The following is a 23,027-nucleotide window of genomic DNA, read 5'->3' on the forward strand; positions in this document are numbered from 1 at the left end:
AACGGCTTAAAATAGTATTGTATTTTTAAGCCAATAGTTCAACCTTCCAATCATTATTTATGCATCCAAGATATTAAATATTTATTCTGGGCTTATATTGAAGTATGGAATAGCAGGGCTCCTTTTAAGTAAACACTGCAAACATCTTGAGGCCCATCCGTGAACACTGATGTTTCCTCCTTCGGGTCGTTCCTCCGCTTCGGTAGCGATAACCAGGGGTCATGCTAGCGATCCGCATGGAAGGCGCTGCCCGAGGATTGCTGCGAGCGCGTCCTGCCCCGCGGCCTTCCGCAGGCTGTGTTCCTGGGGCTGCTCTGCGCCTCCTTCGGCGCTCGTTTGAGTATTGGGGGAAGTTACAGCCTGACCGGGCAACGGGCTGAGGTGCTGCAGGTGCCGTGAGAGTGGGAGCTGCCCGGCTGCTCCGGCYGCGCCGGGCAGGGGCTGTTGGCTGCTTCCCGATGTCTCCTGAGTGTTTGGTCTTTTGAGGCAGCCAGGATTGCTGAGTTGGGATGGAGCCCAGTCTTGTCTCATTGTCTTCTCTGTGCATGAGATGCCACCATGCTACGGACTGGGAGCAAGGGCACAAAATCTAACTTGACTTTATCCATGCCTTCATTAAAACAGACTGAGGCTTTACCGAGAGCTGTGGAGCTGAGCTTTTACAAAAGCTGTCAAACTTCTTGGCCTGGCTTGTTTGTTTGTTTTTGCTTCRTCTTATTATTAATTCTGTCTTCTTAGATACTTAAATAGTCTTCCAGCAAGATACACATTTCCAAGTCATTCAGCTGCCAAGCAGGGCTCGGGTGGCCAAGAGGTGTTGGATGCTGAACACTTCTGGCTAAAGGAGATAATCTTTTTGTTCTTCTGTTCCCCTGTCCATAGATTCAGAGTGAAGGCAGGATGTCTGCCTGTCCTTTGCTGCCTCACCTCTGCTTTCCCATGCCACAGAAACCAAGGCTCCTTGGAGGGGCAGAAGGAAGAGTGGGATAGAGTCCCTAAGGGCCCAGGCCAGAGCTGGACCTGGCAGCACTGAAGGAAGAGGCAGGATCTGGAGAGCTATTTTTCAGGATGCCAGGGCTCTTCTCTCTCCCCACTCTGGGCTAAAACTGACTGCAGAATGGTCAAGGTTGGAAGGGACCTCTAGAGATCATCTAGTCCAACCTTGCTGCTCGAGGAGGGACACCTAGAGAGTGTGGCACAGGGTGACATCCAGGTGGGTTTTAAAGACCTGGATGCCACCTTGTGCCACGGTGCAGAAGCTACGGAGAGCCCCAGCAGTGAGCGGARGGAGTGACGGGAGTGTTCCCGGGGCAGTTTCTCCGTGCTGCGGGAGCCGGCGCGCTGCACGCGGAGAYTGATTGCTGCAATGGAGTGCTTTGCAAGGTGTAATTTTAAAGGCCACATTTCTCACTGTGCAACCATCAAAATGCAAAGGGTCAGAAGAAGCCTGTATTTTTTTGCAATTCAGCTTTTAAAGTGTGCTGAAATACGCTTCATTTGTTGCAATTGCCAACAGCTTGCTGTTTCGTACCGCTCTTAACAGGAGCTGGGAAACCGAGCGAGTCTGCTACACTTTGTATGTCGTATAATGTATGTATGATTCTGGGGTGTGATGAGTTTATGCCAAATTTATCTTCGATTTCTGTATAAACAGTGCAGGGAAAAAAATGATGGGCTGCATTCTCTGTGTAACTGAGATAAAATAGAGCTCGAGAGCTACTTTAGGATACCTTCCGGGTGCTGTGTAGCTAAGGTTGCCCAAGCATATAATGAAAGAGAAGAGGATCTGGAAATAAACGCCCGTTCCTTTCTCCCGCAGCCCGCTTCGGCACGGATGCTGTTTATTCTTATCCGCATTGCTCCTGCTGTTGCTCCTATGAGCAGAATGTGGTTGCTCGGTGTTTCTGTAATAACAGCTCTAAACAGACCCAATCTCCTCGGTGGAAGAGGGTTGCAGCTCTRTTTCTTGCAGTGGGCTTGTCCCCTGCTCAGGTGAGTGGAGACTCTGCTCCTTTAGCCCTGTTCACCGAGYGAGGGCTCAGCTTGAAGGCAGCAGGAGGAGACTGCCGGTGCTTTAACAGGGAGGTTAAAGACACTGTAGTTCTGTGTCGTGGAGCTGATTGGCAGCTGGCCACAGTTATTTGTTCATTAGGTTTTGGTAGGTTGTGGGCAAGAAATAGGAAAAAAAAATCATCTGTGCTTATTCTTCCTTTCCATAAAGAGAATTTGGGAAAAGGAAAACATAATACTTTATATTTTGAGTTAGGAGCAGGCAGGGAACAAAACATGAAGTCTTCACTTTGTTGGTCTATCTTCCTTTGACGGTCCAGGTGTGCAGAATACAGTGGAGCTTCGTTGTGTGCCGGGGAGCTCAGAGAGCGGGGTGATGGCCGGTGGGCCCCGATCCTTGGCACCTCATCAGCAGGCTGCTCCTCAGCGGATATGTTAGTTGTTGTCAGCTTCAACATAAAGACGTTACACAAGAGCCTTTCCAAATGTTGTGCCGTGCAAGAAGGCACAATACTCTCTGGTAACCCATAGCTTCCCTTGAAGTCAAAAGCCCAGCGCTGCTGTGGACGGGCCGGGAAGCTGGTGGGATGCAAAGGCTAAAGCCCTTTCCCTCTGTGTTCTAGATGTGATTTAAGCAGCAGCACTCTAACTGAACAGTGTTTATCTCATCACCCGTTAATCCACCGCCGTTGTACTCGTAGGGTTTGTAATCAATTGTTTCGTTGATTAGAATCGATTAAGCTTCAGCGCGCGTTGTCCTGATTTCCAAGGAGCCTGTTATGAGACCTGGAAGTGGGACAAGTGTTCAGCTTAAATACAGAATACTCTGACAACGTGAGTTTTAATTGAGCACAGGGTCCTGCCCGTGATGAGCACATGGGGAGCAGTGGTCCCCCCTTCCCATCCTCTCCGATGTCCTTGTGACCCTACGTGTGCGTCGCCCAACCGCCCGGGAGGCGCCCAGGACTTGCCTGGAGCCCTGGAGACTTGCTAAGGTTGAGGAGCGCTGGAGATGGAGCACAGAGAGGCCTGCAGGGCCGGCGGGCACCAGTCTGGGGGAGACGTGACCTGCGTGGGGGTTGTGGCAGGGGGTTCAGCCTCTCCTTCCTTGCAGAGGCTGCGTAAATCAGGGATGAGGGGCAGCGCCGAAGCCCAGCGCCGCTCCCGCCCGTAGGGCTCTTCTATCCCGCGGGATGCAGGTGTCCTCGTCCTGGGCGCGGGGAGAGCCTTAGCTTGCGGCCTGCACRGGAGTCGGGAGCAGTGTCAGTGTTCATAACTTTAAAGTATAATGTAGTGAAATAATCCTTTCGTTCCATATGGTGTGGAAAAGCCAGGCGCCTCAAAACTGCACTGGAGCTGGGATTTACTGCTGCCAAATGGTGTGGGGTTTTAAACTGAGGGGAAAAAAGAAAAAGCTCTGGAGAGCAGCATTAGGGTGGCTGTGACATGATACATAAGCTCTGTGAAAAAGGGTTTTTACTAAATTCTCCAGCCTCCTCCTTGCAGATCTTTCACCAGCGCTGCGTCACTTCGGCGTCGCTCCGATTTTAAGTGGCTGCGGCTGCGCAAGGAGGTTGAAATGAACCGCTGCCTTTCCCCGTGACGGGTCCTCGTGTGTGCKGTGCGCAACTCCAGGCTCTTTGGAGAAGACAAGGGCACAATTCCATGCTTTATTTTTTTAATTTAGCCCAGATTGATGGGTTTTGGAATAGAACGGAAACCCTCAATGGTTTGGCACATGGAGAAACGCGGCTTGGAAAAAAAGAAAGGAAAATATGGATAGCTTATAAATCTTAACTTGGACTGACTTCTGAGCTTGCTGTCTGGCCTATGACGACTCACTTAGTCCCTCCAGAATATTGGGCTTGGATATTTTGGTCGTATTCATTTACTTACTGTATACTGTCTCTAAAAAAATGACAGTTGCAGAGTTGCTCCTTGCTTCCCTGTAAATAGCTGGAATTCGCAGTGCAGAAGAAGCAATAAAACAGGAAACCTCACTGATGAATACTTGAGAATTGTGTACAAAATAAGTTGAGATTCCAGAAGAAGAAAGAGTTGAGGCAGCAAAAAGTCCTTCAGGCCCCAGTTACTGTAAGAGTTTCTCCATCATTGAGCAGTTGTTGACACAAGCCTGAGTCAGTGAAACTTGAGCTGTTTTCCTTTGTGTGGTTAATTTTTAAACATAAGGCCATAAAATTACAGTACATAGTGGTCCTAGATAAGATCTGTGGGGTTTATATGAAGTACCAGACTTCTTGAATTAGATCTTCCCCCCGTCGCCTCCAAAAGTTCCTACCTAACTCTGTTAGATGTAATTGATAAGCCACCACATGTGGAATAAAAATGTTTTTACTCAAGATTTTCTGGCTGAGCTGGGGTGTATTTAGTCTGTTTATTTTATTGCAAGCGGCTTCAGGTCTTGCTGTGTTTTCTTGGAGCTGGGAGGACACCTGTGCCCTTCTTGCAGTCCTGTTCAGGACTGCATCGCTCACGTGGACAAGCCCTTCTCCTCTCATGTTTGGCTGGCAAAGAGCACCCAAAACCGCCTTGTTTCACCCAGCTGAACTGCTGGCCATGTAGCGGATCCCCTACCTCCTGGAGGAGGAGGAGAGGTTTCCTGTGGATTTGGCCAAAGTTTCTGCAGCTTCTCTGCTGTTCTCTGCTAGCAGCTGTTGTGATTTTCCTGCTCATTGCTGGTCTTTGGTCTTCACCTTGCTGAACCATGCATACGCACCCATCCCGAAGCGGAGATGAGAGTGTTAATTTCTGTGCAGTCGAAATAGAAATTATTACGAGTTTCTTAGAGTGGTTGAGGAGGAGTGGGTTAGTGTTTGTCACATGCAGAAGCGTGGCCAGTGCTCCATGAGGTTAGGCACTGCCCTGGGTATTTCCTCTGCTTCGGCCTCTGCTGCCTGTATTTGGACATGTGACTTCTAACACTGAATTTCTGAAAAAAAAGTATGGTCTTGAAACCAGTATTTTGCCAATGTTTACCTTAGGACTAATCTCCACAGGTTGTTTCAAAGGAGGCATCAACTGTGCTAAAGCAAGATTGTAATGCATTCGTGGAAGCATAAAGAAGTTGCTTTAAAACAAATATAAACCTTTTCAGCCTTCCTGGAGATCTAGCTCGGTTCTTTCTTTTGCTGCATATATGTGTTTGTGTGTCTGTATGTGATACCTATACGTGGTAGCTCTCCTTCAATATATTGCCATCTTAATGTGTTGACCTGTCCACAGCTTAAGAAAAGGTTGGGTGTATTCTAGAACGTGTTGAAAAATGGGCTGTATGAGTTTTTATTTACTACCACACCTGTGAAGTTCACTAAGACTTGTTTGAAAGGCGGGAGGAAGCTGTTATCCAGCAAATAGGTTTGTCTTGTGGATGCTGAGGTTACTCAACATGGTTGCTGTGAGTCGGCCCCAAGCGAAGGCGGCTGCCTCCGCACGGAGGTGTCAGCGCACGGGGACCTTGTGGGGGGCCAGCAGCTCAGGGGGCTGAATCGCCAGCCTAACCTTGTACTTTTTCTGCATTTCTTGTCTCCTGCAGCTCAAACCAGGTCAGAACAGTTGCCGAGACAGCGACAGTGAAAGCGCCAGCGGGGAATCGAAAGGTTTCCATCGAAGTAGCTCTCGGGAAAGACTCAGCGACGTGAGTAAAATTCCTGGGCTCGAGTGGCGCTTTGGCCAGCCCCTGGGGTATGTGCTGGGGTAAAACCCCTGGGGTATGTCATACCCCCTGGGGTATGTGCTGGGGGACGCGGGTCAGAGCCGCGCTGGTGCTTGGCTTGTTGCTGCAGCGCCCTCCCCGTGGGGCGGCAGGAGGGGAAGGGACGACCCTGCGCCCCTGCCCCCGGGCAGCGAGTGTCTGCAGGTTTGCACAGAGTGTGAAAGCATGCCCGCGGGGAGGGACTCCAGGGCCGTTGGGTGACACTGCGGTGCCTCGCGTAGCTGGGAAGTGGGAGGCTTCTTTCCTCCCCGTGCAGGGGAAGGAAAAGAATTCAGTGCTTTGAGATAAATACTGTTTTGATGCGAAGTGTTAGGGAGTCTAGGGAGATGCAAAGAATCGCTGTCTAATGGGTTGCTCTGATGTGGCCAGCAATCGCATGAGCTCTGCTTTTATTGCTCTGCCTCCAAGTGCTGCAGGAGGGTCTGCGTTGGCAGCTCGAGGAACCCCGGCTCTTCCCTGAACGGCACCTGCATTTTCCCAACATATGCATAAAAAGTGCAATCTTTCTGTGGCTGCGATGAGATTATTATTTATTACGTGCACCAGCACACTCCTGGCATGCTTTACACATGGCTCAGGGTCCTCTCTGCTACATAGAGGCAGGATAAAGATGGCTCCTGAGATGGCCCCTCTCCCAAAGGAGTATCTGAAATGGGGATCTCAGTGGTTTGGTCCTGTGTTGGTAAAAGCCAGGCTACATCCTTCAGAGCAGTTGGCATCAGGTGGCCACCCGGGCCAGCTTCTCACTAGCCCCYGTTTCAAAAAGGAGGGTTCCTCTCCCTGGCATGGCCTCCCGGGTTTGGTGACCGACACTGGGTTGTGTCCTCTAGAGGCTGGGTCAGTAAAACTRAATCCAGCAGGCATTACAAGTCATACTTTGAAAAGGACACGTTTTGGCGTGCGTGTGTGTTTGTGTGGATCCTGCAAGCACTTGAGCCCATCCCTGGAATAGCACAGGGGTCTGATTTTCTTTGGAGATGTGAAATCCGTCCCCCCATCTCTCCTCATCTTGTTGTCACGTCATTTTAGAGGCCCATTCCCCGCCCAGAACCAATGCTTAGGGGCACCATCGGTTAGATGCTTCCCAAAGACCTTGGGGCCGTGAGAGCTCRTTCGTACCGGGCAGACACGCGGGGAGCAAGGACGCGGTGCGYGTGACAGCGGTGCCTGCCCCGGACCCACCGCTCTTCATTGCGCCCACTGTGCCCTGCGGCAGGGGGAGGCCCTGGCACTGGCTTCGCTGTCGCAGGGYGGCACAAAGGCTCAGCTCCTCGCAGCCCTGCTGTGCTCCAGCCCTGTCCCTCCGTGGCGCAGGAGGGAATGTGTTGCCCCGAGCGGGGCTGACCTRTCCAGCACCTCGTGCACTCCGGAGGAGCAGCGTCCCACTTCCCCTCCCACCCTCCAAATGTTGCTCCTGATAGTTGGCCGGCACCTTCTGTTCATCCTGGCCCTGCAGCAAATTAAGAGGTAGAGGGCACAAAGAAAGCACCCAGACCCTAACGAGGTTGTTCTAAATAATATATCTTGAAGGAGTGGGGTGTCCAGTGGTCCCCAGCAGTTCCTGTCCAGAAGTAAAAATACAGCTAAGAGACCTAAGTTCTTTCTGAAGATGGTTATTTTAGTCCAGAAGCCTGAACAAAAATGTAAAATCTCGCCAGCCCATCGGCTCCGAGGTCAAAGCGGCAGGCTGTGGAGTTGAAGGCTGATGAAGCTCCGCTGGCGTAGGCCCACAGCGCTGGGAGACGCGTGTGGCTCCTGCACGGGAACACGTATAATGAAGGAAGCGCCRGCGCTGCGTGCGAGTGATCCACTTTGCAGTGCCCGGCTGAAAGCAAGCTCCTGAAGCAGGGCTGTCAGCGTCTGAACGTGCAGGCGCGAGCTCACGTGTCACTGACTTCGCTCCGTCTGCTGTCAGGCGTCCCTCGGCCCTGCCTGCTCCTCGACAACGCAGCCCGCGTTTGCATGGGGTGACTCCTGCCCAGCTAATGAGATCCAAGCAGGTAATTGCAGCGTTTGCAAGAGAATCGGTCAAAAATGAAGAGAAGAACGTGATGGAACAGTGGCGTTAAACGGGAGATTGTTCTCGTCACGAGTCCTGAATTAGCAGCAGGTGAGGGGAAGGGGCAGCGCCAGTGTTGGAGGCAGGTGCGACACAGTCAGACGGATTCCAGCAGCTCCCTCGGCCTCCTTGTCCTGCAGCCCTCGCCCTTCACCTCTGCAAGGAAACTTAACCAGCAGAGAGCATGACCACTGCGGGGTAGGAGTGACGGTCACCCAGGGGCTCCATTGTGAGGGGTTGATGGTGCATTGATAAATGTCCCCCTGTGACCTCAGTAAATCCATCTCTCCCTGTTTTTAACCCCGCGGGTATTTTGGGATCGACAGCTTCTTTTCTCTAAAGGAAGAGGTAGCTCCGGGCACTTAAAAGAGAAATGGGAGAGATGCTCCTCCAGTACCTATATGGTGCTGTAGTCAATTTAATCTCATCAGAATCTTGCCAGTAGTCGAATTCATTTTGCTGAGCTTTTGCTGGGAGACAAGATGGCAGCAGTGCTGCCACTGAGCTTGGAGCTCAGTCAACTCCTTTCCCTTCGCTTTCTCTGAGCATTTATTTTTAATTGAGCCTTCCCGTCTCGGAGACGGGAGGTAGCTGTTGGCCTTGATTGCTAAAGCCAGCACAAGATTACGTGAAGGAAAAGCAAGCCTGGATAGTGAAGAACACTGAACATGCAGGTGTTTGGTGCTTGAAAGCAAACAAATAAATTCTCTGATTTCTTTGGTGCACACTCCTAAATTCCCAATCTCTCACCAGCCTGGAGCTCCACCAGGTTGAAGCCCCTGCTCAGCCGCCAACTCCCTGCTTCTCCCGGTGAAAGGAGGCATCCCTGCAGTGAGCGGTGCCGCCGGTGCCCAGCACCCGGGCCGCCTTCCACCTCCTCTTGCTCCTGCCTGGGCGCCCAGCCCAGCGAAGGGCACRTGGAGATGCAGACTTGTGCGTGCTCGGACCCCGCGCGCGATCGGAGATCCCTGCTCCTGCCGAGCAGCCGCGCRGTCCGGCCGTGTCTGACGCGGGAGGGCCCCGGCGCAGCCCCGCGCGCCTGTGTCGGAGGTTGGGTGCTTAAATGCTTTGTTGCATTATGTTAATTCCTCGGCAGTGCAATCAAATTCATGTCGTAATTAAAGCTGTCAGTTGGAAGGCAAGCCAATCGCCAAGAAAACACAGCATAACAAATGAAGTGAAATGATTCTGCGTGTAGCTATACAATGCTTCGCCAGGCATGAAATTAAATAAGTAATTTGATGTTGACATCAGAAATTGAAATGATACCCCCTGTTCCCGCATTCAGCCAGACCTGCATAAACAATAGCCAGAACAAATATGTACAAGGCAGCCCTTCTCCCCACCCAGCTCCCCAAGTAATGTACAATATATATGCAAAACGGGGAGAACTCTGCCTTCCAAGACCTCAAGGATGTAATTTTCTCTGGTACACAGTAAACTAATGCTTACAGGAGGGTTACTATATTTTTTGCTCCTGGGCCAATACTTTTTCAACGATTGGTTTTGGTTTTTCTTTAAATATTAAAAAAAAAAAAAAAAAGTTTAGAAGAAAAACAACAACCCCCAAATTCTGTTAATTTTAAGCAAGCAACTTGCGTTTTGCTGATGGGCACCTGATGCAGGCTTCTGCTAGTGGTGGCATGGATATGAAATGGTGTATCTAATGTGGGCTTTTGCAGAGGGAGAAAGTGAAACCGTTACCTCTGTTATAGGCACAGTTTATATAAGAGCTGTAAAAACATCCAGTGCAGGAGCACGACTCAGCGTGGGCTCGTACGGATGCTGCGTACACAGCATCCCTTCCAGCACTTGGTACCAAGGCTGGGCACTGGGTGGGAGGATCCTTCGCTGTTGGGAGTTCCCAGAAGGTGGGAAACTGTCTCCTTGCACAGCCCTTCATCCAAGCCAGCACCAATGCCCAGCCGAGCTGGCGTGGTCATCCATGCACGTGCAATGCAGTCCTGTGAGCCACCGCAGCCCAAGAGAGCATGCGAACCGTACGAGCTGTWCGCAGCGTGCAGGGTGTGCAGGGCTGTGTTCCCATCACGCAAAGCCACGTGCCCTGAAAGGGCCCCACGTTGTTTCTTTTCAGTGAAAGCCATTTGACTGCTGTGTTTCAACCGTCTTCCCAAGGCCATTCGCAACGTTGCTTTCCAAGGAACGGAAATACTCGGTGGGAGACGAGATGTGTGTTTGGCGTTTTGTTTTGTTTTGGGACTTGATCCTTCTGCACCTGCAAGCAAAAAGCAGGCAAAAAAATCACGCGGAGGTGCAGAATGCAAACTATGAGCATTTCAGCCTCTGGAGCGAGTTTAAAAAAACGGAGTTGAGGGCTCRTGAAAGTCCCATAGGTGGCCCAAAATGGGGACACGGTAGTTGTGACTGTTGCGGCTGTGTTGTAGTGCGTGACGTTGTAGCTGTGTCGGCTGGGGCCTGCGGGCTGTCTGCGGCTGGTGGTGGCCCTAGAGCGGTATCAGCGGAGCCTGAAGGACTCAGCAATGAACTGGAGACCTTAGGCCACCCATCCACTGCCCCTGATCACCTCAGCTCCTGCAGCTGGTTCGATGGAGAGGACAAAGTGGCAGCACCCACATCCCTTCACAATTTCCATAGCAGCCTCTTCCTTCAGATGAGATGTCCCGGCAGAGCCTGTTGATGTCACRATGTTGGTATCCTTCAGACTGCCGAGAAGGTTTCCTCTTGCCACGTCTTTAAACTTAAATGGCTTAAACGGGAAGGCTTTTCCCTSTACTAACCTATCCACTCTTACTAGTAGTACGATGATGTGCAAAAAGTAATATTCTGCTTATCTGTGGTGAATTTGCAGCTGTTAAGTTGCTTGGCGCACTCCATTGCTTCCAAGCTGAATTCTGTAGAAAGATCCAACTGAGAGATTGGCGAGGTCATTTTCTTACCTGTCGGCAACGTGTTGGACGCTCAGGCGCGGAGAGGATTCCCGCAGGTTTCCGGCGGTTCCGACTGCCCCTTGGCCACGGCGCGCCGAGTCTGCTTGCACTGCAGGGCTCGGCGTGGGCGCCAGGGCGGCCCTGCCRCGGGAGCCGCCGACCCCAGTCACGCCCGCGACGCCGAGGCCTCCGCGGGGGGGAACGGGCCRCGCGGTCCCCTGCGCCCAGGCTGAATTTCGAGATGGAGGCTCGAGAGGCCGGGGAGGCTCCCCCGGTCCTTTCCGCAGCAGCAGATGTCATTATTCTCATGATTTTCAGCTCTGGAACCTGGCTGACGTCATGGGGTTTTGGCCGCCTGGTTTCGCTTTCCTGTCCGTAATCCCTCTCCGGGCTGCGCGTCCGTTCCGGGCCCACGCCTCCTCTGCCTTCCCGACTACTAATTATGTTTACAAAATGTCTCCTTGCAGCCGTGCGCCGCACGGGCACCAAGCGGGGCCTTTCGGGAGTAAATTGGCAAGCAGGTCATACGTTGAAAAAGTCATCCAGGCCCACCGGGCTTTTTGTTTTGAAGTCAGTCTCCATGGGGATTTTGGGGGGTTTTGTGTTTTTTTTCCATTTCCCCCCTGCTTTTTCCCTCCTGCGTGCCCCGTGGTGGCCGCAGAGCCGAGTCGCTGGCGTCGCGGGCATTGAATGTCAGCATGTCAGGGAGGCTGGCTGATGAGTGTCTGTTTAGTCTCAGCGCGGGGCGAAATGCCATCATTAATTCATTACCCAGCTGCCTGTCAAATAAATTGCCAATTACGTCCGGCGCGGAAGCTCGGAATTCAGTAAATAGCACGTTACGGGCTCGGCGCCGCCGAGAGATGTAAAGGGGGGACATTAAGCGCCRCGGTGTTTGTTTCGGGAGCAGATGACAAGGGGCAGCGCGCCGRGGCTGTGATGTGGCGATGAAAAGGCGGGCTGGGGGGCCGGTAACRAGCCGCGTGGCTGGCAGCGTGCTGAAGCCCGGCGCTGACTTTCCTCTTTGTCTTTGTGTTTTATTGCAGAGCTCGGCTCCTTCCAGCTTGGGGACAGGCTACTTTGTAAGTGCACCTCGATCTGAACGCGCGTGCCTCCCGCCAGCCCAGCRCTGCCTCTGCCGCCACAGGGCCCCCGTAGACGGAGACGAGCCTAAATGCTTGCTCACAGGCAGCCTGAATAGGTTAACTTGGCCTTCTCCATTTCTTCCACCCACCAACACGTTATCTGTAATTGATCCAATATTTTAGACGTGCAGCCAGTGCCGTTCTAAGCCAATCATGTTAATTACTGCATAAATTCCACAGTTTAGAAATGTGTCTTTAGGTGCACACTTAGAGCAAATCAAACCAACCAAGGTCTTAGCAGGTCTCTAGTCCAAGATGCTGGGATCTTGTTCTCCCACATACTGATTTTCAGTGATTCATACTCATTAAGAGCCTGTCATGAGAGCCTTGCATCATCTCCAGTCCAGCACAGTCCCAAGAGCATCACACAAGGGTTCCTCACCGGTGGCTTTAAGCCCCATATTGCACAAATGAGCTCAGAAAACACAACTGCAATGGAGCTAATTTTATGTTTTACATCAACAGAAGAGGACCGGGCAGCAACTGGTTTAATAATCAATCTGTCTATTTTTATTCCTGTGCCCTGTATTGACTGCATGGTCCTCACTCRCACTTTTCCATCTCTTCCTTTACGTATTCGTCAGTCTATTGATCTCTCTTTTACTTGCGCAGATAAGTTTGGGAATAAGAAGTGGTTTCCAGTCAATCCAGTGCACTGTTTATTTGCTTTATTTGCTTGATGTGTATTTAAATTGCTCTTTTCCGCTGAATACAACTTAGGCTGTGTTCTCCGAGCATTACTTTCCAGCCTCCGTGATATCTGTAGGAAAAATCAGTCATTTTGTGTATCTAAAACCAGGTGAGTAAAATGCAGTGAGACTTGTTCTGTAGCATTGCTCTGTCAACTTAATAGCATTATCAAAGCCTCTTTCTGTCTTTTCATCAGACTCTGGGGAAAAGAAAACTATATGGTATTTGGTTACAGGATGGCAAAACACTGTTACTGCCCTGTCAGATTTCCAGACTGTAATTTTCTGTCATTAGTACATGGTGAAATTTAGTCTTTTTTTCATAGAGGTCTGTGATCCTATAAGAAGGATATGGGATTAAACTGGGTATCGTGTGACCTTGCATGTAAAGTGTAAACGGCAAGTGCAAACACTTAGCCCCTGGACAAGTGCCATGTACTGCTGGATTTGCCTTGGACTTCAGCACAGACTGAGCGTTAATGCTTCCACCAGTGGGGAGGTCTGAAGAAAGAATTGCCAATTGGAAAAGGTTTGTGGTAGTATGTTTTTTTGTTTTGTTTTGTTTTGTTTTTTTAATTGTGGCAAAACCAGGAAACTGTGAAACAGGAGTGAAAAGGTTTCCTTTTGTCGGCACTTCCCTTATTCTGTGTTATATGTRTGTTTTAGGAGTGTAGAAGTGAAGGGAGGAAGAACATTGACGTTCAGTGTGTAGCTTCTTTTAAGCCTAGAATGTGATTGTCTTTGCAAAATTTAGAAAAAAAATCGCTTTCCTTTGGACGTTTAACATGCAAGCCCTGTGAGCGTATGCAGAGATGATCTGGAATGGGACCCATGCAGTATGGGATGGAAGGCTTTAACATAAATAAGACACCTTCCTCTTACAGCAGGAGCTGAATATGCATGGCTTAAGAACAATGTTCAACTTCATATTTAGGGAGCAGAAGCACCAGAAGAAAAGCCATCTGCTCTTCCCTTGCACCATACTGTCTGTGGGTTGGTCCAGTAAAGTGAAAATCTGGAAGGTGTCAACATCCCCTACGCTCCAGCAAAAAGCTTTCAAGTTTCCAATTCTCCCAAGTTAGGAGTTTAGTAACAAGAAGAAGCTTGACATCTTCTAGTGCCAATATATTGGCACTCGAAATCATGCTAATTCAGATCTGAGTARGTGGGGAGACATCCCTTATTAAGTTCCATTAATGCGGTATGCTTAGCTGCACTTATGTATAGACGTAGTAATCAGATTAAAAAAAAAAAAGAAATTTTCCCTTCTTCACTAATGACCTTGTACTTAGGAAAAAAAAGATCTTCAGACCTAATCTTAGTCGTTGTTATACTTAAAGAGTTTTGGATGAAGTTTGGAGGTTTTTTCTCCTCTTTTTACTTTGGAAAGCTGTTTTTAGGATTATCTTGCATATTGTTTTAAAAAAACTTGGTACCCTTATTAGCTTACATGGGGCAAATACAACCCAGATGTGTTTTGTAGTACCAGACAATGAGAAAAATGCTCCAGAAAGATCCACCTAGCATGTGTTTCCAATAAGTGTAATTATTGTATTATCAAAGCGCAAAAGAATATGAACTTGAAATGACTTTTTTTTTTTATTAAGACAAAGCTTTTAGCAAGAAAAGACTGATAGTTTTTTCCTGTTTTTAGCATGATCCCAGAACATCAAAACAATGGTCTTCAGGGAAGAGTGTCGAGTAAAACAATGGCTTTTAGTTTAATAGATAATAATAAAGCTTTTGTCTGTGGAAATGTTTGATTGCTGTATCCTGGTAGTTGTGACTACAAAATACTCCGTGCTCTRCTACACCAAAAGAGCCAAGGTACCAGGTAAGTCAAAGTGGACGGATGGATTGATTCACTGTCTGAGCACATGTAGTGCAGAAAGCAGGAAAGCGGATTGAACAGGTTTTATTCAGAAATGATGAGCTCTGAGGAATGGATAAAGTAGCTAATATTTGCTGTTTAAATCCGAGTATTAATGGATTCTTCCTTCGCCTCTGTCTACATCTGTACTTTAATCATCAGGGTTCATTATTGTCTTTATCCCTCTTCCTTCTCCCTKTGCTTCCTCAGTGCCGTTGGTTTCTTGGTAGCAGTACCTCTCCACCAGCGCATCCCTCCTGCCTGCCCTGCTGGGGCAAAGTCACCTTCTCTCTAGCAAAGATGCTCTGTACTTAGTGCTTCAGCGAGCAGATGATGCACTTGTCATGAAAGAAGCCTAGAGCAGGCCTGGATGGTGGAGGCCATTGCTTAGTCTTATTGCTTTGCAGCTTTGTTAGGAAAACACCAGATTTACGTTGAAATTTCTACATAAGGAAKCTAAAAATAGTTTGGGTGGAGCAAAATGGAATAAAAAATCGGAACTTGCTGCAGTAAAAAATAGGATGGAAAACCTTAGAGCTGATGTCATGATCGCTTATACCTAATATCTGAACTTGTTCGCTTTGCTGTTGCTCATGTAAGCGGGAGTGACCTCGGCGTAATTGCAGTGCAGAACATGTCAGTGCGTGAACTAAGCGTCTCAAATGTTTGCCAGGCCACTGTGCTCTTCCATTACACAGTGCACAAAGAGCACTTTACTCTTCCATCCTGTCTATTTTCAGATGAATAACCACATTCAACGTATAATTAGTGAGCAACTGATGTTATATCCAGAGTGTTCTACACATCATCAYGTGTAACATGGACAGTAATGAAAAAATTCTCATTGAATTCACTATTATTTTTTCYTCCACTTTTGCATAGGAGCTAAGGATTTGTACATTTGGGCACATCTCTTAGCATGTGCCTAGCTGAAATAATAGCTGTCAGACTCCGTATGTCCTTTAAAAGCTGTGCCTATGCCAGGCGCTCCCGTTCCATGTGTGGCAGCTCAGGTATCTGCAATATCTGCAAGTACAGCAAAACAGAAATTACTGTGGGATCCTTTGGTGGTGTAGCGAAAGCCTCCCAAGACCACTGAGTGTTTAAGGAAATATTATAAAGCTGACATTTGCCTGTAAYGCAGGACCGTTTTTGCAATATCCGTATGATTGCTCCATCGRTGCAGTTCATTATATGCTTCCGGTTGCAGCGAAGGCTAAAATCCCACCTCGTTTTATGCTGTAACTAGGTAAATTTCCCAATGGGAAAGTGGGAGACAGRATTTTTATGCTTTTGTTGCTGCTATATTAACGTGTCTTGGGAACAGAAGGGAAACGAAGAATTCACACAGTCTGGGAAGGACATTCGTCCTGCTCAGCCTTAACCACCCTCCTTCACCTTAACATCAGCAGGGACAGTTGGGAATCGCTGCTAAGTGATTCCATCCAACTCATTCGTACCTGGATGACTAGAAGTGCTTTGTTGTTTTCCATAGAGATGGTCCAGTCTGTGGTTGGTGCATATGGAGAGAGACTTGGATGTGCTGTTAATATTAGTGTGCGCTAAGAACTTGAAACTAAACACTTCCTGAAGAAGCTCCTGGTTGTCTTTGRTTTTTTTTTTCATTGCGAATCATCATTGTTTCTCATCAAAGATAGATTATAAGGTAGATTACATCTCATCGAGAAGGCACATCAGATAATTGGAAAAGCAGTTAGAGATTTAGGGGGAAGAAAAGACTTTTTGGCTTTTAAAAAGCTATTTGAGTTTGAGTTACGTGAGTTGTCAACGTTGGTTGTCTGTGACTTGAGCAGGTTGAGAGGTGTTTTGGAGTTTGCATAACAGTAAAAGCTTTTTCTCTAATCTAACTACATAGAGAGAATTTTGCTAGTTTTTATTTCTTTTATATCTCATAAAGCCGAGTTCACATTACAGGATAGAGATGGTTTTATATTCACAACAAAATCAGAAATCAAAACCTGAATAACTGAGCATTTTGTTTTAAAATCTGAACCAAAATTCTCAAGAGTTTTGGATTCACTGGGTGGCTACAATTTCTCTGTCTGTGGCAACTAGTTTCCATTTCTTGAAGTGATCTCTTACCAAGTCTTTATTTTTGGCTAATTCTGAGGGTTGCTGGATTTTTTTCTCACATTTGTTTTTGGTAAGCAATTTTAACACTGTAGCTGTCCCTTCCTTCCTTTCTTCCCTGGTCTGTATGCATTGGTGGTGATCCCAAGTAGAATCTATATACGTGTTTTAATCTTTGAGGTGGTTAAATATTGGGATGATGTTGACTCATTTTGGGTGAGGAGAGTGTTAAGAGATCAAGAGGGGTACAGGAAGATGCTTGAGTTTCTGTATGAGGAAGCAGAGTAGGTATCAAAAGCGTCATTTAATATAGGTCAAAAACAACTCTCAATGATAGCAGAATAACTATAGCATTTTAATCTGTAATTAAAAATATGAGATGACATTGGTGAAAAGGAGCTGTTAAGATAACTGAGCACCTCCAAGAACTTTTAAGTACTTGCCTTTAGAAACCAAATATTTAAATGCATTTGGCTGCGACAGAAGTTGAGTATCCATCTGAAATGCTGGGAAGTCTGCTAAAGCACTACAGCAGGGGCTCGTCGGGTGCACTGCAGTCAATAAACTTTCGTGTCATCAGTGAACACAGTTGAAAGGACAATCCTTGTTATCCCGCATTTGGCACTATGAATCGCTATTTGCAAATCCTCATTTGCTTAGTCGGGTAATGAATGATCTCCAGTTTTCTCAGAGCAATTAGCTTTACCAACTATTATCACAAAGGGTATACTGAAATGCATTTTAACTCTTCTGAAATCTCCGTGTGCCCATTCATTGCAGAAGGAAAGCTAACAAGAGGCATTATGAATCTTGTGCTTGTAAATTTGGATTTGAAAAAAGTGGACCAGATTCCCTGTAGAAATCTTTCTATGGGTAGCTGTTAGTATTTACAGATTTTATGGACAGCAGATTTTGTATGGAGGTCTAAAAATCATGGCATTCCTTATCTGAAATCTTCTAGCTGTTACCTTTTATTTTACAGAAGCCAGAGAAAATGGTGTGTATCTGAACAGCTGATAGGAGTGAGTCATCATCATTGCCAAATAAGTATACTGCATGTAATAAAAGCAACCCTAGGTCTATTACTTTCACTATTTATAAACTGTAGTGCTGTTCCTAGCATATACTAGGGAGGATTGGGACTCATTAAAGAGTTTGCAAACAATATGACCATCAAAGCAGAAAAAAACACCAAAAGCAAAGCAGGCATATGTGGTTTTCCTCCATGCTATTAATTATGATGATCCTAGCTGGAACATAGCAGCTGAATTTGATGAACAAAACTAGATATTTTTGTGGGGTTGAGAAAAGCTCACGTTATCAGTTCAATGTTTGAGGAATGTCTGGCAGGCAGAATAAATTACCTAGTTGGAATTTGGTCAGAACAGGTCTATATTCAACCCCGTGATTAAAACAAAAAACAAACTTTTATGGCTTTTTTGCAACCCTTCTGAGTGGGATCTCCTCAGATATCACTGAATAAAGTTCTTTGTGTTTACAAATATTTATCTTCACACTTTTTTTTTTTCTTTGAATTGTGGAAGGAAAGCAAGGCACAGCTGCCATGACTTACCCAAATAAACAAAACTGAGGTGAAAGACACAAAGTCTAAGATATAAGATATAGATATCTTATATAGATTATCAGTGCCACCGTTTTGTGTGGTTCCCCTGGCTTGTCTTTTGTTACTTTTGGTGCTTTTCCATTTTTCTGCTCCATGCTTTGGGCTCATTAGCCCGTTTTCCTCCTAACTTCTACATGCAGTTCTCCACTAACCTTGCTGCACCTAGTCATATGCCCAACAACTGTGATGAATGGAGATGGGAGAAGGGAAGGGAAGGGAGAGAAGGGAAGGAAGGGAGTGAAGGGAAGGAAAGGAAATGTGAAATGTATATTGGAATGGGTGATATGCAAATCTGTATTATTTGCTGGAAGGGTCTCTTTTTATCAGCAGAAGACAGGAGTGTTGAACGTGGYTGGTGGGTTTCATTTGCGGTGTCAAAATCTGGAGTCAACGCAACTCATGTTTTTGATGTTTCAAATGAACTTCTGGAGTTATTTTAGACAGTGTACACAAATACTGCTTTACAAAAGTCAAGGCATGATGCGTTGTAAGTAATTTTTAATTTTAGAATTTTCTGCACATTCCAAGACTTACATGAGGAGCAGAAAGACTTAAGATTTGCTGTCAGTCTAAATTCAGTCTCTCTAATGCCCCAAGTTAGATGTAGTTTATGTTAATTAGTATTTGCCATTGGCCTGGAACAAAGTATATGTTTTGCTCATCAGCTCTCATGAACCAATGGAATTATTATTTTGTGTTCCCCCCGTTCTCTTTCCCGTAGCATGTGACACAAATTGCAAATGTGAACCTGAATAATAAAGAATTGCTTCACTGATTGCTAAACATGCTTTATGGTGCTTTTAAACTCATTTTAGGTCATCGTACTGCAAATTAGTTTGATTGCAAGCAGTTAAGCTGTCATCTACAAAGCCTTCATCTTCCAAGGGTCTCGGTTTCATATCATTAAAAAAGGGTGTTAGAGCTTTGAATGCATTTATTGTATGTTTAATATTTTGGAGGAAAGGTAGTGTTGGGTCCCCAGAGGAAATTTGCTATCATTTCAGCAGAACAAAAAGGGCAAGGGGGAGAAATATGCAATCCCTGTGCAGTGAGTGCTCCATCAACAGGCCCAGTTTTCAGATTTTAACCCTGTGATTAAAAGTTGCTGACCACATTTTACACAAAACAAGAGCCAACTTTGGTCCTTGGGCTCAAGGTCATACTTATGGTTATGAGCTGTGTGAAATATTTCTGTACCCCAAGTGGATGGAGCAGCCCTGGGCTGCTTCTGGTGTGAATTATGCTCTGGTTGTGGAGAGTTTTTACTGAAGAAAATAGAAAATGACAATTTCCTCCATGTGAGTTTTTTAAATTTATTTATTTTATTGTTCAAAGACTGTGAGATTTCTGCATTGTCTAACTTGAGAACTTGTAGAACAGTTCGCTTTTGTACAAAAACAGGAGATTGTGACAAAGAGCATTACGACCAGAGGGACTTAGAAGGACAAAAYGCAGCGACCCTTGCAAAGCGGGTTTGGGGCATTGGTTGCTTGGGCTGGTGCTGTTCTGGAGACACCAGYGCTTCGGGGTCTGTGCAAATCCCCCGGGGATTATGCAAAGTCCCTTTGTGTGCTGTGCAACCCCGGGCCTGCCGTGGGGATGGGAAATGCAACCCCTCTGCATTGCCACCCTTTGAGGGCAAAACTGTCATTGGGCTAAGAACTGAGGTGGAGAAAGTGAGGGGAAAAACTCRAGGAAAGCGAGTGTGTGTATATGGATGGGTTAATGATATGGAGAGAAGCAGCATGAGGGTGTTTTGGTGAGGTGGACATCAGTAGTRCTTTAGTTTTGCCATTTTCTGCAGAAATACTCTCTGCCCCTCACTTTTCCATGTTTTGGAAGAAAACATTGKATAATTTAGGTCACATCATATTATTGCATTTTTGTAATTACAATATGTTTTTCTTTTATAATTACAAATTACAACATTACAACATGCTTTTTTTTTTTCCCCCCTTCTTTTCTCTGTGCTTAACCTGAAGGTAAAGAAATTCAAACAGGGAGGAGAAGGAGGGAAAAACCTCCTGCTCCTGTGAACTGAATGCCTGCAGGTGCGCAAAGGGCAGCTTGTTCCCCTGAGCAATCAGCTCGGTGGGAGCGCTCCCAGATTCCCGCTCTGGCTTCGCTTGGCAAGGACGGGACGGCCGCACCTGGAGCGGGGAGCGCACGTCCTGATTGCAAGAATTAAGGTTGAATTTCACAGCAAAAGAGTCCAATCCTCTTTCTCAGCCTTTTATGTCAGAACTCAAAATTGCTGTCTGATAAAATGTAGGACACCAGATTGAATTACTTCATTGAACCACTGCTGTCCCCTGTTAATGGTAATTGCACGGATATAGCGGTCTTTCTTGGCAACATCTCAGATATTTACCTCCCACTGTTTTTCAATTCAAACCTTTGATGAAAATATTCCCAGTACTTCTTTAAAGCAGACACCCAACTGTCTTTCTTGACAAAGGCAAGGTCTTTAAATCAGATCCTGACAATTTGTGACACAGCAGTCTATCTAAATCACCTTTTACCTGTGTCACTGTGTCATTTCCTGAGAAAACGTGTCCGTCAGCGGAAGGTTGCTGGGGGCTCGGTGCTCCGGAGCCTGTGCGCGGTGGTGGGGACCTCCGGGCACCTGGGCTTGTTTGGGTGGAAGGAATTAGATGAAGGCTTGTCAAAGACGCCGTGTACGCGGCAATGGTTCGTTACAAGTGTTTGGAGCTACTTTGTCCTTAAGGAAAAAGAATATATATATATATGATTAGGTTATTGCTTCTCTAAGACTGTTAGGAAGGGAAAGGCTTTTGACAGATTTTCCTTCAGCAATAGTAAATCAGAAAAGAAAAGGGGGAAAAAATAAGGGCAAATATTTTCTTCTTTGCTACCCCTGAAGTTAACGTGCATTCAGCTGAAGGAGCTTATTGCCCCGAGAAACCTCCTCTCACTCCCCGTTGGAGCTCTTCATCCCACATTTCAGTGTATCTGGTACCCAGACGAGGAGCCCTCAGCCCCGGGCGGCCAGACAAGAGGCCATCGCCGCTGCAGAGCTGGCATCGTCCCTGCTAGAAGATGCAGCCGTTGACTCGGCTGGTGGGGCTTCCAGCAGGCATTGGGTGCGAACTCAAGGCTGGCAGGTACTAGAGGTGGAGTTGCGTGTAATATGTTGGCCTCGCTCTAAAATACTGTTAGAACTGAAATTACCCTTTTTTTTTTTTTTAAATGAAGAAGCAGCAATCCGTATAAGCACTTACGAGGAGTTGGTGTGTTTGTGCAGTACATTGGGCCAGTAGGTTTCTAGGTATTCATGTGGTAAAACTTGTTAGTAATACAGAATAATTGTTTTTGTGATTCTGTGATATCTAAGTAGATACAAAGAGATTGTCCTTGTCTAAAGGTGTAGTAGACACCAGCTAAAACAAAAGACCGTGAACTAACCTTAGCAAAATACATACRTTGATATTTGCTGAGGAGGAGGCGTCTGTCATGGATGATGATGAGATGAGCTCAGAGGATAAAATGGGCTGTTCTTCCCTGTGCACACGCGTGTTCCAAAGTGGTTCAGACAGCAAGGTTCACCTTTGTGGCACGTGGTGGCACCGTGCCTGTTGGAAACCCAAGAAACCTCACAAACCTTGCAAACGAGCTACTCCTGGCATTTCCTCTTCCCTCTGCTGCAGTGCAAATACCAATGCGAAAGGGAGAAGAGAGGAGAGAGCTGCTCCTATTCCCCTCCTATAGCATTTTTTTTTCTCACGGGGCTTCTGAAGATGGAAGTCACTAAGTTCAGACAGATTCATACATTGCTCCGCTTGTGATGGTATCCAGACGCCACTTTCTTTCCTTTGATGAAATATGGCATTAAATGCAATAATTGAAGCACTGCTGTGCTTTACAGTACTGCAGCAGTAGCCCAGATACTTTGCAGCGTTGCAGCCCATGTCTCTGCACGCGGAGGCCGGAGAACGGGCAGCACGGATGTGGGGCAGAGGAGCTCGTGACGTGATGCAGTGTGTTCCGGGGCTCTTGGGAGGGCTCCGGTGCTCCAGCTAGCCCATCTGCGGAGACATTGCATACACCTGGTGATAGCGCTGTGCTTTTCCCCTCTTTCTGCCTCTCCTGCTGTATTAACGGGCTCGCAGGGCTGTTTTCCACCTTGGAGTGGCAGCTGTGTCAGGACACGATGGGTTTTACAGCAGGGAACAGAGGCAAAAGCCAACCCCGAACCCGGTGCTGGCCAACCCAGCCAGGCACCTTCTGAAAGCGCCACGTCTCCTGCTGCCTGCCTGGAGCTGCCAGCTCGGAAGAGGCGGTTGCAGAGCTCGGATGCTGTTAAACYCCCCGGCGACTTGTTTTCTCCCATCCCCACCAAACACCAACTGTGAGAAGTCCAAGAACTGCCGCGGTGCCAACAAGAGCTAAATTACTTGCAGCTGCTGAATGCCACCTGCTCCCCCGAACTTCAGCCAAAGCACTTTCCTCCCCGGAGTGCCCTGAAGTGGGGAATCCAAAAGCTGTTCAGAGCAGGGCCAGATTTAGCGGGGTGGGAAAGGGGAAGGTGCGATTCCTGCTTGGGAGCCAAGCCCGTGACGCGGGAAGCCTCGAGGCCCGTCCCTCCCGTCCCTTTCCAAGCTCCCTCAAATCACCTGTTCTGCATACTGGCAGTACGTTGCTTATGAATATTAATCCGTCTCTTTTTTTCCCCTTTATAAGCCTTCCTTTCCCTGTCCAAGCTGATAAAAAATTAATGAAATGAACCGAAAAAAAGCATCCTGCAGATAATGGCTAGAGCAGAGTGTCTCCCTCGAAGGCCCTCGGAGCTATTCCTGCAGTGACACCTGATGACACTCTCATTTCTTCTGCGGTAGAAGCACTTCTCCACCTCGCTGTACGAGGAAGCACCAGGTCT

At 47.3% G+C, this 23,027-nt stretch overlaps 1 protein-coding gene across 1 annotated transcript in view; it reads left to right on the plus strand.

The window, feature by feature from the left end:
* Positions 1 to 13,219, plus strand: part of LOC112956666 (autism susceptibility gene 2 protein-like) — a 110,203-nt gene extending 96,984 nt beyond the window's left edge. The window contains exons 3-6 of the mRNA XM_026050151.1: positions 5,564 to 5,665; positions 11,758 to 11,793; positions 12,577 to 12,655; positions 13,212 to 13,219. Of these exons, the coding sequence (XP_025905936.1) occupies positions 5,564 to 5,665; positions 11,758 to 11,793; positions 12,577 to 12,655; positions 13,212 to 13,219 (225 nt within the window). The remainder of the gene's footprint in view (positions 1 to 5,563; positions 5,666 to 11,757; positions 11,794 to 12,576; positions 12,656 to 13,211) is intronic.
* The last annotated feature ends 9,808 nt before the right edge of the window (positions 13,220 to 23,027 follow it).

This window comes from Nothoprocta perdicaria, unplaced genomic scaffold (genome assembly GCF_003342845.1).
Source record: "Nothoprocta perdicaria isolate Ctin4 unplaced genomic scaffold, notPer1 scaffold_66, whole genome shotgun sequence".
In the NCBI taxonomy this organism is placed as follows: domain Eukaryota; kingdom Metazoa; phylum Chordata; class Aves; order Tinamiformes; family Tinamidae; genus Nothoprocta; species Nothoprocta perdicaria.